A 14709-nucleotide genomic window follows, 5' to 3' on the forward strand; every position below is an offset into this window, starting at 1 on the left:
TATAAATATTTTTTATTTCTATTCCTGGGAGTATAGATAATTTTTATGTTTCATGAAACAAACTTTTATGACGGGAGTTGCTTCTATCAATTGATCCTATTCTATCAAGACTAATTTTGTTTGTATATCTGACAGATCGCGTAAACTGCTCAAATAATTTCGATGAAATTTTAATTATTCAGTATGATAAATGGAGGGTATTTTTAAAACTTCAGAAGTGTCCGTTGTGGAATCTGTGTGCAAAGAATGAGGAAATTCGGCCAGAATTTAACTTGACGAAAGAAAGGGGTAATTTATAAAACGGCCAAATAGCTGTTGCTTTTCCTAATGTAAAAATATATTCCAATAACCAATAACCAATGCAAATGGAAAGGAATTATTGACCATGTTTGAAGATTTTGGTATGGTTATCTTGAACGGTCGTACGGAAGCGGACGCAGAGGGGGAATTTACGTTCATTGGAGCTCAGGGGTCATCCGTTATTGACTTATGTGCTATATCAATGGATGCCTTGCCCCTCATTTCATCGTTTGAGGTCCTTCCGGAAATGTTTTCTGACCACCTGCCGATAGTGACCACGATTGGCCTGTCTGAGCATGCTCGAGTGACAAATACCTGTGCAATCCCAATAAGAGGGAAGTTTCAATGGAAGCCACAGAATAAAATAAGGTATCAGCAAGTTCTCAGTGTCAAGATTGGAGCGCGTCGGAGCTGGAATGAGCCGGAGGATGATTTGAGGTATTTGTTGTTGGCAATAAGTCAGTTTGCCTCTGCTGGACAGATGGACAGCCATTCAAGGGTGAAAGGGAACCAATTATGGTACGACTTAGAATGTGAAAGGAAGAGAAAAGAATCGTTTGGTCTGTTGAAATTGTTCAGAAAAACAAACTCGGAATTAATTAGAGTCAAGTATTTGGAAACAAATAGAGCTTTTAAGTTGCTGTGCATAGAGAAGAGAAAGACATTTTGGTGTACATTGACAGAAAGGTTCAAGATGGTCAATGACTCAGGAGATTTCTGGAAGCTTGTAAGGTGTTACAGGAAAAAACAGTTTTGTGTTGGACTAAGTATTTGTTTAGAAGATTGGGTGAGACACTTTGATCAACTGCTGAATCCTACCATCGTAGCTGATAGAGTTTTATATGCTGTGCCATATGTCAAGGATAGAATTCTGGACTCACCAATCGTTCTACAGGATCTGGACAATGTTCTTAGGAAAGTCAAAGAGAACAAAGCACCAGGAGAAGACAGAATCACCTACGAGTTTTTCAAGCACGCGCCAACTGCCTTCTTAGAGAAATTGGTGGTAATTTTCAATGGCCTATACGACTCTTCCAGGATCCCAGAAGCCTTCAAAGAAACAATTATATATCCCATATTTAAAAAAGGGGACAGAAATGAAACAAAAAATTACAGAGGAATATCGTTTGGCAACACCATAGGAAAGCTTTTTACTGGGACGCTGCTCGACAAGATGGAGAGATGGACTACACATCACAGAATTTTACAGGAGTTTCAGGCCGGGTTCAGAAAGTCGTATTCCACGATCGATAATATATTCAACTTGATGAGCATTGTCAACATCAAGCTGCATGAGAAGCGAAAAAAAGTATATGCATTCTTTGTGGACTTTTCTGCTGCATTTGATAGGATCGATAGACAAGCATTGTTTTATAAACTTTCTGGAATTGGAGTATCGCTTAAAATGCTAAATGTGTTGGAAAACTTGTATAATGGAACAACAGCTAGAGTTTGGGGACAAGAAGGGCTTTCAGAAAAGTTTGAAACTCACACAGGAGTAAAGCAAGGTTGCCTATTGAGCCCCTTGTTGTTCTCATTGTTCGTCAACGATCTGGAGGATTATTTGGAGGGAGGAGTCAGCGTTGGTGGCGTGTGCATCCAGCTTTTAGCATATGCTGATGATATAGTCCTGCTCGCACCGGATAGGTTGATGCTGAGGAAGATGATAGCGAACCTGGAAATGTATTGTGAACGGTGGAACCTTCAGGTGAACCTTGACAAATCTAAAATAATGATTTTCCGAAGGGGGGGTAAAACTAGCAAACATGATGTCTGGCGATATAAAAACGAACCAATTGAAGTGGTCAAAAGCTATAAGTATCTGGGAATGAACTTGACATCGCAACTTTCTTTGACAGAACATTTTAAAGAGAAATCCTCCTCGGGAAAGATGGCACTAAATATGTTCAATGGTTTGCTAGCAGAAAAAAATATACCCTTCAAATCCAAATTCAAGGTCTTTGAGGCAGTTTCGAGATCGGTTGTATGCTACGGAGCACAGATTTGGGGGGGAAGAATGATTGAAGAGGTGGAAAAAGTGCAGCGTTTCTTCCTCAAGAAAGTGTTCAGCCTACCTGTGTGGACTCCAAACTACTGTCTCTATCTTGAGACCCAGGCGGTTCCACTGCTTGTCCATACATTGAAGCTTCATATTAAGTTCTTGCAGAGGAGTATGAAGCTGCCTGCCCACAGATATCCTCGTGTTTTATTGGAGAAGATCATTGAGAAGAAACTGTTCATATACAACGACTGGTTGAGTCTACAGGATATGTATGGAGTTTCTGCATCGGATCTGATCACATGTCATGTACCATCAGTGCTGGCCAGAGTGGCCGATGAACTTCAGTCAGGATTTAGGAGAAGACTGCAGGAAAGTAGGAGATGTTCATTGTACCCAGAATTGGCACCCTTCACAGACTACGTCCATGAGCTGACCGACTTCACTCTTATTAAATGGTTTATGAAGGCAAGGACGGAGTTAGTCCAACTCAATAAATATTCTCACAGCCAGGCGGTGAAGCTTTGCTCTCTGTGTAGCCTAAAAGAGGAAGAGGACATAATTCATTTCGTCGCCAGGTGTCCGGTTCTGGCGGAGATAAGACGTCAACACTTTGGAAGGAGTCTCTTGCTCGACGCCGAATTGAAGACTCACCTTGACGGGAAGAACTGGAGGATTGTGGGAAGCTACTGTAGGGATGCATGGAAGTACAGATACTTCATGATTCAGGAGTTCAATTATTGAACTGATTTAAAAACTCTGAACTGAATTGAAATTCTGATTACCTCATTAATAGCATCAATGCTCCCCATTCAAATAATGCTGACACATTGATGTGAATCTTACTGTAATTTGTTTACATTAGATCAGATGAAGATAAGATGATAGCTACTGTTTCGATTTCAAAATTATGATTGCCATTTTTCTTTTTATGCCAGCTGTTATTAGTTTCGATTTCAATTTATTATGTTCGACATTTTTGCTTTTTATACCAGTTATTATGATTATTATGTGAAATAAGCTCTCATTAAATGAAATCATAATCATTGAAGTCAATTATACTAAGCAAGCAATTTATGTTTGAAAATGTGTGTTTGTGGATATGTATGTATGTCTGATGGATCTCGAAAACGCCTTTAATGATTTTTATTAAATCAGGAACATAGTACGTTTGCGATAAAAAAATTATTTTGGAACAGGTCTCAACTCTGGGAAAATTCGCTGAAGTTCTTTTAGAAAGGATTTTTGGTCCCTCAAGTAGCAGGTGATAAAAAAGTTTTCATAATCTGTTGAAAACGTGAGAAAGAAAGTGTGAGCGAGTGAAAAATATTATAATAGCTGTAGTTAAGTTACCAAATTTGGCGACCTTATTTTAAAACATTACAGTATTCTTAGAACATCTGGAAGAATACAGAAAGTGACCGGATGATAGCAAAATAAATTTAAAATCGATCTCTCCAAAAATATGGTAGTTGAATTGATGCTTATTGTGAGGTGATAGAAATGCGACTAATTTCTTCACCTTCTGTTGTATTGGTTCCTCTGTTGCTCCATGTTTGTATGCAGCCATGGCCTTGAGAGAGCCAGTTATACTGTCTGTTGATTCCAAATCCGGACTAAATATCATGAGAACCAATCAGAGAAGCCTTCTATTGAAAAATCCCTGCTCTGATTAGTTCTCATGAAGTTTAATCATGATTGAAATTGAACAGGCTTTTGATCTACTGGGCCTGATATTTTCATGTTTCAAAATCAGCTAAAAACTATATCGAAAAAACATAATATTCCATCAGCTAGTCCTATTTCCTTTCATGATGTCGTTACGACACAAAACACAGCTATTGATATTGATATTAATAAATCATAAGTAAATACTAAAGTTGTCAATTTAGATAGAAATTAAATCAAGTTACATGTTAATTTAATCCAAATTTTCATCCCTAAGCTTTTGGTTTCAAGCTAAGATTAAAGAAAGAAATCATATAATGGTAGTCAATAGTCAAAGTGATTGAATAAACTATACAGAATTATGCAATTTAACATTAAAATATCCACTTGAAAACTCCCACTTTAATATTTATGATAGTAAAGTTTAGGACATGAGAAATCAGCCACATTAAATGTTAGACTAACTATTATAAATGTACCCTTATATATAAATGGACTTCCATGTAAGAAATAATCAGTGGATTGGCTGTTTTTACACTTTCGAATAAGTAAAACAAAGAGTAAAGCTGCATTCAAACCAAAGTTATTAACAAAATGTAAACATTTGATGAACATGTGTGTTTGTCAAGTTCCGTTCAATCTAATAGAATCTATAAGGATTAAGTTATTAACATTTTGTTAAGAACTTTGGTGTAAACCAGCTTAAGCGATAGGCCAGAAAATCCAGGATAAGCAAGAGATCCATGGATACCAGAGTCAACAAATTCCAAATAAACTTGATTTGGAATTTAATTTTCAATTGCATCAAGCAAAAGCAAAAATAACATTATCACTGCTAATTTGATAACTGTTAATGGAAAATATTAATTGCCAATGGATAAAGTCGAGGTCGGCTTTTAAGCCCCGCCCAATATTCCACAAAATTCGCTGCAATTAGTCTACTATTCTACAGAGCACTTCCAACACATCAATTAATTATTCAAATGCTTAGACTCAATAAATTTCATGCCAAGCTGTGGCCTAATTTCTTTATTTATCGCCGATAGAGGGCAGGATCATAAGATGCTCCTAGCAAATATTGGGTCCGTGATACAAAAATTTGAGCTGAGTCTCATCTCTGAGATAACTTGAGAGGAAAAATTGATCATCCAAGTGGCAGCTGATTGAAACAGAAATTTCCATCGTTTGTTGAAAACTAAAGAGAGGAAGAGGGAAAATTAACAGCTGTGATTATAAAATTTTAAGCAATATAATTTTAAAACATTGCATGATTCAATAAAAATATTCCCTGATGTCAAGATGAGAACACTAGTAGTTCCGTGAACAGTAGACCTCACGCAGTATTCTCATGTCTCATCCACAAGTACCTGATTGAAACTATAGACCTTATGGAAATACATTAATAGACTGGCTTCTCCTCACATCGGTGTAATCACTTGTCAGCTGATTTATGATGAATAATTCTATAGTCTGATTTGTACTCTAATATTGACGTATGAAGGAGGCTCCTTTTTCCTTTTATATTATCCTTGAAATGAAAAATTTCCAAAAACCTAGTATATATACGTCGACGCGCAATTAAAAAAGGAACATACCTGTCAAATTTCATGAAAATCTATTACCGCGTTTCGCCGTAAATGCGCAACATATAAACATACAAACATTTAAACATTAAGAGAAATGCCAAACCGTCGACTTGAATCTTAGACCTCACTTCGCTCAAGTGAGACCAATAAGAGCAACTGGGTGACACCATAAGGCATCGCTAACTTGATTGCTTTTTAAAATACGCAATTGAATGTATATTTCAACAGTGTTGAATATGTTTTTCAAAGCACGGTATTTAGATGAAATATTCTTCTATATAGGCTACCGTGGTTCAAAGTGAGGTGATAGCAACGCAACTAATCATCACACTTACTGACAACGATTTTTGGGTAACCAAGTATTTTAGAAATGTATTTGAATGAAACTTGAAACGGTCCTATATATAATAACATTTTAATCTAGGGAGAGCTCCTTTTCAGATACAAAATTCTATGACAGTAAGGAGACTATATTAATTCATTATTCAAGTTATATTCAGCAAGCAATTTTTGTTTGTATGATGGATCTCAAAAGCGATTGTAATGACTTTGGTAGAATTAAGGTTATAAATATTTTTCAAAATAAATCTGATATTTTAATTCCCGTAGCGAAGCACGGGTACCTTGCTAGTCATGTATACAATTCACATTATATGTAACCCTTTTTTATTCTATATTATATATATATATATAATATATATATATATATATATATATATTATATATATATATATATATTGATATATAGATATATATGAGTACAAGGTAGATAGATAGATCCGAGTATTCTATTTTGGTTACCTACTTGCATAATTTTTTAAGTTGCTATTTTCTCAATTGCTTTCCTGAATGAATTGTATGCTTCAATTGTGTTGCACATGAGAAAATAATTTAAACTTGTCACTATGTGTAATGTGAGATACTTTAAAATTAATTGGGATACCTTTTCAATCGATGGTATTAAAATTTAAGTGAAAAACGTCTTACAGTTTCAATTTAGATTTTATTATAATGTATAATGTCCCTCATTCATGGTGAGGTGTCCTTCCGTATTATTACTATTTTTTTGTAATTTACATTTCAAGTGTTTGTAACATCTTGTTTTTTGAAAATATAACTATTGTTCTTTTCAGCTGGTATTCTTCATGCTTTGTGACAGACTACTTGTACCTGATCAGAAGGTGACCTCTCTTTACTCGTTGATGTTCTACAATGTGATCGCCTACTGCATATCTTACATCAAGGAGCTAATAGAGAAAGAAGACTGGTCACCCTATGTGAACATGACTGATCATTCCAATATCAAGCATCTGGCTATGTCAGCCACAAAAATTGTGCTAGAATGGACCAAAGCCGTCACATTCATCATAACTGTGGTTTTCATGCTTCTAGTTTTCGGCCTAGAACAGGGACTTGATAACTATCGTCCAACAGTTTTCTACACTATTTTCACGTGGCTCTACTATATGGCTACCGAAAAGGTAAAACAAAAACCTAGCTATTCCTTTGTAAGAATAGTATAGTTCGTAAGCTTCCATGACACTATTAAAATAGTAATAAAATGTAATAACAGTATTTCACCATATATGGCAAAACACTTTATACAAAGTTTATGAAGTACCGTACTTCACATAATTATTCAACTGCTTCTCATGGTATTAAAAATTGAGAACTGCCTGATATGTGACATACCTAATGAATGTCTGTGGAAGAATAGAATACTTATTCGCCATTGAATACAGTATAGTACATCATAACATAGAAAATCAAAATCTACACTGTCCATCAAAATCAAAATATTCACCAATACTATAAAATGCCCTGTCATTGAGCCACTGTGACACTACTTGGAGAGGTTGAATTTATAATGGTTGTAACTTAATAATAAAACTGATAAAATACTCAAAGCGTTGAATATAGTCATATTATTCAACATTTAAAGATTGTTTTGTTTCAAGTTTTATTATTCTTTTACTTATTTCAAAAGAAATGTAACTATTTCTAAGAGTGGTAATTTACGCTCTATTTTTTTGTATTTATCCGCTCCTACTATTGAATATCAATGATAATATTCTGGTATTGACTAGAATTTATTACTCGCTGACATGCCCGCCTCTTCCAATTCCTCACTCCCAAGTATGTTAAATATCTCTTCACATCCTGCAGCCAGCTTGTTTAGTGCGGCCTCTCTTCCTTGTTCCTTCCATTCTTCCAGCCAGCATTTGTCTCTGCATCCTACTCACCTCCATTCTCTGCGCATGGCCAGCTAATTCGTCCAGACTTTATGTACCGCTTTATATCCTTTCCCTGTAGAATGGTATTGATTTCAGCATTGGTTCTTATTCGCCATTCACCTTCCTCACATATCGAACCATAAATTCTCAAAACTTTTCTTTCAAAAATCCTTGATGGGGTTGTGTTTTGAGAGCTAAGAACTCAAGATTCACAATCATAAGTCACAACAGGTCCTATCAGTGTTCGATATATTTTCATTTTTTCTCTATATCAGTCTGGATTTTATCAACTTCCTGTTGGCATAGTAGACTCTGTTACCATGGTTAATGCTCCTTCTTACTTCATTGGTGAGATTGCTATCCACATTGAGTTCAGTACCAAGGTAAATTAACTTATCAACACTTTCAAATCCATAATTACCAATTTCCAGATCTTCAGCTACTCTCCTTGCCATAGATGAAGTCACTTTCATATACTTTGTTTTGTTGTCATTTATGTTGAGCTCTTTATTTTTCAAAGTGTGGAACATTAATTCTTTCAGAGCTATAATGCTACGAGTTACCAATACTACTATATCATCGGCTTATGCTAGCCATTGCTTGGATTTGAAAACTATATTGCCAGTAAGATTCAGCTTTTCAACAGCTTTGTGGAGAGCAAGGTTGAAAAGCAGTGCCGAATAAGCGTCTCCTTGCCTTACTCCTTGACAAATTTTAAATTCTCTGCTCATTTTACCTTCAATTAGCACTTTGGCACCATAGGCACCATCTCACAATTTTTCTAGGGAAACCAAAATTTTCGAGGACTTCTAAGAATTTTTTTATCTATCACAGAGTCAAATGCTTGTCTGTAATCTATGAATAGCATGTGAAAATCTGCATTGAATTCTGTGCATATTTCCATCAACTGGTCTACTGCGAAAATTTAATCAGTTGCTCCTTTTCCTTTTCTAAAACCATACTGATATTCACCAATAATTTTCTCAGATATTGAGCTCATTCTTTTCAAGAGTAAAGTCAATATTTTATAAGCAGCATCTAAAAGTGTTATTCCTTGATAGTAGCTGTACTCTATCTGCTCTCCTTTCTTATATATTGGACAAATAAGTACCATCCTACAATCCTTGGGTAACTCCTCTTTACTCCATATCATCAAAATTAGCAGTAGAATTTTATCTCCTTCATTCTTCCACATCTCAGCTAGTAATTTATTACTTGTATGCATTATTTAGTAATCAGCATTCCGTTCATATGGTTTTAAATTATATTTTCACCCCTCAAGTGATCTCAATTTTAGGATAATATTTTCAGACTATTAATTAGAAATCAGAATGCTCAAAATGTTAGCTACTTTCAGTATTTTACAAATTTCACTAAATTTCATCTAATTATTATATAAGTTATGTTATTATTTTGCACTTCTTGCTACTTTAAGCTGGAGAGAGCAGAACTATTGTCTGAGCAAGATAAAAAAATATTCTTGGTCAACTTTATAATATAACAGTTTGGTTTTCTACCTCCAAGAAGTATTCTCAGCAAAAGTGTATTTTTCAAGTATTATTCTCCAAATCGATCTTTATATATTACATATCCGGTGTAGAACAGTGACGTATCCAGGGGGGGGATATGGGGATGTACCACCCCTTCCACCAAAATGGGACCCAAAAATGGTTTTGGCCGATTTTTTTTTATGTGACTAATAAAATTCTACTTCATTCATTCTATTTGTTATCTAATCGAAAAACCATAGGCCTAAGACATTTTCAGAGGAGAATCGAAATAAGTAGCCTTTTGAAGACCAAAAAACGTGAATGGAATGTTTGTTTTCGAGGTATATTTTCAAAATTTACCGGGGGAGTGTCCCCGGACCCCCCTTTGGTGGGGGGTATTTCATACCCCCATGCCCCCCGGTGTCTCCCACAAAATTTAAGTTTTTTCTACTCCAATGTTTTGATTCCCCTCTGAATTTTTCTCTGGATACGCCACTGGGTGCAGATAATAGTTATTTCACGTTATTTAATTTCCATTAAGTCATAGAGGATGCCTCTAGTTGTCCAATAAATTGGTCAATTCACAGTCATTAATCATCTTACTCATTTCTTTTGGTAAAATTTTCACGATATAATTCTACTCAATCCTTGAATTTTGTTTCAGGTCCTGGTGGAGTTGATCATAGGATTGTCGAAATTCCTGCAGTTACCAGTTTTCGAGAGTCTAGAATCTCTATGGATAACTGTCGGCCTCAAGGCGTTCACTATTGTGGTATCGATGGTATTGACTTTACCACTCTTCTTCATGAACCTTTATCGATTAGCTTTCGCATCCCTCTATCTCAATGTTCATCTTAGGTAAGTCAAGTTCCCAGCCAATTATAATAATAGCTAAAACTAAATAAACATTGATAGTTGAGTTGTAAAATAATACCATAGTACCCTTTTAAAAACGTTCCAATGCAATACAACTAACAAATCAAGTAGCCCTGAAGAAATACTAGTCCAGTCAATATAGACATAAAAAAGGGGGTGTGCATGCAATTTATATTGTAGTTCTGATGTTTCAATATATTATTTGGGTACATAAGAGAAGTCCAGAACCAATTTCTTCATGCAAAATTTCCTTGTGCTAGATACAGGGAGACCCAAAAACCTCGTATTTTCGGCTCATTTTCCAGTTTTCAGCTATTTCTGCCAAATCTCGTAATCGTACAGAAAAATTTGCTCCCGCCTTTTTTCTAGAATATGGAATTCTGAATAAAATGAGATCATTCGGAACTCTCTATCTCCAATGAGTACTGAGTTATGATTTTTCAAAAATGAGTGAAATTTGAAGAGAAAATGAATTTTTGATGAATTTCAGATTTTGATCAACAATATCTTCCGATTGTTACCATATAGATGTATAATTCAAAATCCCTCTGGGCGTATTCTTGTGCTCTAAGATCTGAGATCTGGTAGAGCGCTCTATCTCATATAGATTTCCAGGTACACCTGACAACAATGCTCCTTGTATTGTGAAAAACACCTAATTTTCAGCTTCAACCATCATCACCAACTACATAGTCTTCACATTGATATTTCGCAGAATGAAATGAGTTCATAAGATTATGTTCTATGAAAATCACCCGTTAGATGCACTTCATTTCTGTATTTCCTAGTGGAGAGGCACGCTTAAGGACACCTCAAGGATCAAAATTTCAAACACTTATAACTTCTGAAACAATGCTCAGATTTCATCGTACTACATTTCATTCTTCTCGGCTCGTCAAGGCGGTCCAAAATCATGCATCATAAGTCAAATTCGGTCGAAAAGTGGAAAATTTATTGTTGAGTGTACTAAAGCCCATATTCCAATACACAAAAAATGGCCAATTTCTATATTTTTGAAAAATCATAACTCAGTACTCATTGGAGATAGAGAGTTCCGAATGATCTCATTTTATTCAGAATTCCATATTCTAGAAAAAAGGCGGGAGCAAATTTTTCTGTACGATTACGAGATTTGGCAGAAATAGCTGAAAACTGGAAAATGAGCCGAAAATATGAGGTTTTTGGGTCACTCTGTATCTAGCACAAGGAAATTTTGCATGAAGAAATTGGTTCTGGACTTCTCTTATGTACCCAAATAATATATTAAAAACAGAACTATGATAAAAATTGCATACACCAATGTATATAGTGACTGGACTATACGTTCTTAATCAAAAAGTTCAGTTTGGTGAATGCATTTCCCTTCTTTACAAGATCTTGTGCAATACAATTTTCCCATTTCTTCCCTGGTCTTGCCCTCTTCCTAGTGCCTTCGACATCTAAGTGGTCGATCTTTTATCCTTCCTCCCCTCTCTTCACATCAAAACAAATCAAATTTATTTCCTTTCTGCTATAATTATAAATTGAATAGAATAAAATCTCACGAACTAACATTTTACAGAATAATTAGGAAAAACCCTGCAAAGGCATAAGCCTGAGCGCAGGAAAACTAACAACAAAATTTACAAATTACATACATAATCAATATACGGATTTTAATAAGAATCTTTAAACCGTTTTTGAACTATTTTTAACGGAACTACAGTCTAATATATTTGAATATTAGTTATTAAAACTAGTAGTAACTTTGTAGCGCTTCAGGACTTTTAGAAATCCATCCTCAAAACTGTGAGATGGATTTCAAATCAGTGTTGAGAATGGATTTCTAAAAATCCGAAAGCGCTCCACAGTGAGTACTAAATTTAATAACTAATATTCAAATATATTAGACTGTAGTGTCGTGAAAAATAGTTCAAAAACGGATTATTACTTGCAGTCCGTCATGGATAATGAGATAGATGAGAATCGTTAAACAATAGTATGATTAATAAAATATAATGGAATGCATTTAGAAGGTGAAGGAATAATAATCAAAATGTCCATTACCACATGTCCGTACCACTGCATTCTTTTCTGCAGATTAATATCTGCGTAATTTGCTAGATTATTTTACTAGGCTGATTATTATCAAACTAGGCTGACTTAAGCCAATTGAATTACTATCTATCAACTAACTTAATGTCAAATGCAATTAGAAAATTCACTGATGCTCAATATGTTATACTTTCTTATTGATAATTTGAAATTTTGGTTGCAGATACAAAGAGATGACATTGAACTGTCTGAGGGAGTTGAACATGGAAAGAGCTGTCCTGGGTCAATACCGTTACGCGACAGCTGAGGAATTGGCCGAATTCGATGACATTTGTGCCGTCTGCTTGAGTTCGATGCAAGTGGCTAGGATCACTCCCTGTCATCACATATTCCATGGTGAATGCCTCAGGCAGTGTCTGAAAACCTCCAATAAGTGTCCCATCTGTAAACGTGAATTCAAATTCGATTAGTTCATAGATTGAGTGCCAATCAGTCATGAAAAACGTACAGATAAAGTGACTCGTACTTCAATTGGAAATGCTGTTCGTTACCAGCGATTTTGGACCTTCAAAACTTCTGACTCAAACTATAGTCTATTGTCATGAAAGCTGAAAACTAACTTTTATATAGTGGTTTAAGATCGGGATTTTGTTGACAGCAAGTCATTTATTACATTGGTGCCAAAGACTATAAAATGTCCTGTGCTTAAATATCGTGGGCTGCGTTTTTTATTCATGTGCTTCATTATTGGTATACAATGTGAATTGAATGACGTTTCATGGTCTCAATGTTTCGTTTCAATGGGGTCGAATAATCCTGCAGTCTTTTACCGATGCAATCGATTAGTACAGTGGCAAGAGCAACGCCCCCTTCAGAATTGGTTGCACAAGTTGTGTCAGCATAAAATGTACCAGCCAAGAAATTCAGGAAGGATGTGGAACCTTCCAAACCTCAGGAGAGAAAACGGAGTAATAAGTGTTCAATGAGGCATCCAATCCGACAATTAGGACATGCAGCCAAATGGTCTCTCCACCCTTTCAAGACGAATACTGCTGTCTTGCCTATTCCTGGAATTCCTGAGTCATGGAATCGGTTCTCTGTCATCTCTAATAATGATTCTACTCAGATGGAGGATGTGTCCATCAGTGAAGAAGATGTTGAAATCTCCTACACTGAAGGGTCTTCATCTATTCTTTGTGGGTTATCATTTGAGGAGACAGAGCAGGACATCTGGGAAGAGACAAGACATCAAAATTATAATTTTCTTGCAAGGAGGGAGATTCCAGTTGCTGAGAATGAGAAGCGTTGGATTGAACAAAAAAGGAGAAGAGTAAAAGAGCAAGAATGTGAATTTCAAAAGGCTGGTATTTCAAGCAATGTGCTGACACCACAAGGTGCAGGAAGTGTAGCTCAGTGTGTTCAGAGTGGGAGCATTTCACAAAATGATGACAGCGTTTAGTATAAGGAGCCGTGGTGTGCAATGTGTGCATTTCTGCTTCAGCTTGCACTTATAAGCACCATCATCCTAATGAGAACTCCCCCTCATCTACACAACAGATTGATAATCTGATTGTTGAGGGGGAGTGACGTGATGAAACAAAAATTTGTCTTCAAAGAAGTGAATTTTATATATTAAAAATTTAATAGGTTACATGACGGTAATCTACAATGTATTGTGTTTAAGCAGAATCTCTACTTATAACTTTGAAGCATTAGTTATCGTACATAATTATATTTATTATTGATATAGTGTTATTGATTATTGATTAGGCTATGTCTCATTGATTTTGTTGTTCATGAACTAAAACTCTATCAGTATCGATTATTTTTTATATTATTGCCAATGAAACTTATTTTGTGAGGATACTTATTCTTCCCCATCCATAATGGTTTGGTTTCATCAAGTTTTTTATATCAAAGACTTAATAGCTTACATATTTCATAATTGATTCAAGTGCAACAATTTGTTTTTATCCTGTATAGAAATAGGTTTTTCATGTCATTGTTATATTTTTGTAAAATAAAGTAGTTGAAACATTCTTGGTGTTGATATGGTTTTATTTTATTTTTACTACGTGTACCGTAGGCTTTGTAAGTTGAGTTTCAAGAATATCCCGTATAAAATTACCGTACTGCATGATTGTGTAGTATGCCTTTTTAGCAGATTCCATGAAATCGTTAGTTATCGTAAATAATAAGTCAACTAAACTGTTTAAAATGTCCTACTATGTTCAGTATAATATAAGTTCGGACTTGGCCCTCCATCCCAAAAAATTACAGAGTTGCTAAATCGTCTAAAACTGCAACTTTCTCTAATTTTCAATTTATCCTCAGAATTGGATGTATAGAATATCATACCCATTTCCCAGTAATGCTGAAAAAGTTTCAGAGTTGAAGCATTAAAAGGAAATTTCATTTTTTCGATAAAATTGAAAACATTATCATGAATATTTGGTTTTCTTTTTGTCGTTCGTTTCATTTCCGGTGCGGTGGATCATTCCCGGTGATTCGAAACCCACCAA

General features: G+C 35.3%; 1 protein-coding gene across 1 annotated transcript in view; it reads left to right on the plus strand.

The window, feature by feature from the left end:
* The window catches only part of LOC111045334 (E3 ubiquitin-protein ligase RNF139), a 27202-nt gene extending 12976 nt beyond the window's left edge, over positions 1-14226 (plus strand). The window contains exons 5-7 of the mRNA XM_022330718.2: positions 6687-7034; positions 9942-10135; positions 12411-14226. Of these exons, the coding sequence (XP_022186410.2) occupies positions 6687-7034; positions 9942-10135; positions 12411-12657 (789 nt within the window). The 3' untranslated portion in view covers positions 12658-14226. The remainder of the gene's footprint in view (positions 1-6686; positions 7035-9941; positions 10136-12410) is intronic.
* The last annotated feature ends 483 nt before the right edge of the window (positions 14227-14709 follow it).

This window comes from Nilaparvata lugens, chromosome 4 (genome assembly GCF_014356525.2).
Source record: "Nilaparvata lugens isolate BPH chromosome 4, ASM1435652v1, whole genome shotgun sequence".
Classification (NCBI taxonomy): Eukaryota; Metazoa; Arthropoda; class Insecta; order Hemiptera; family Delphacidae; genus Nilaparvata; species Nilaparvata lugens.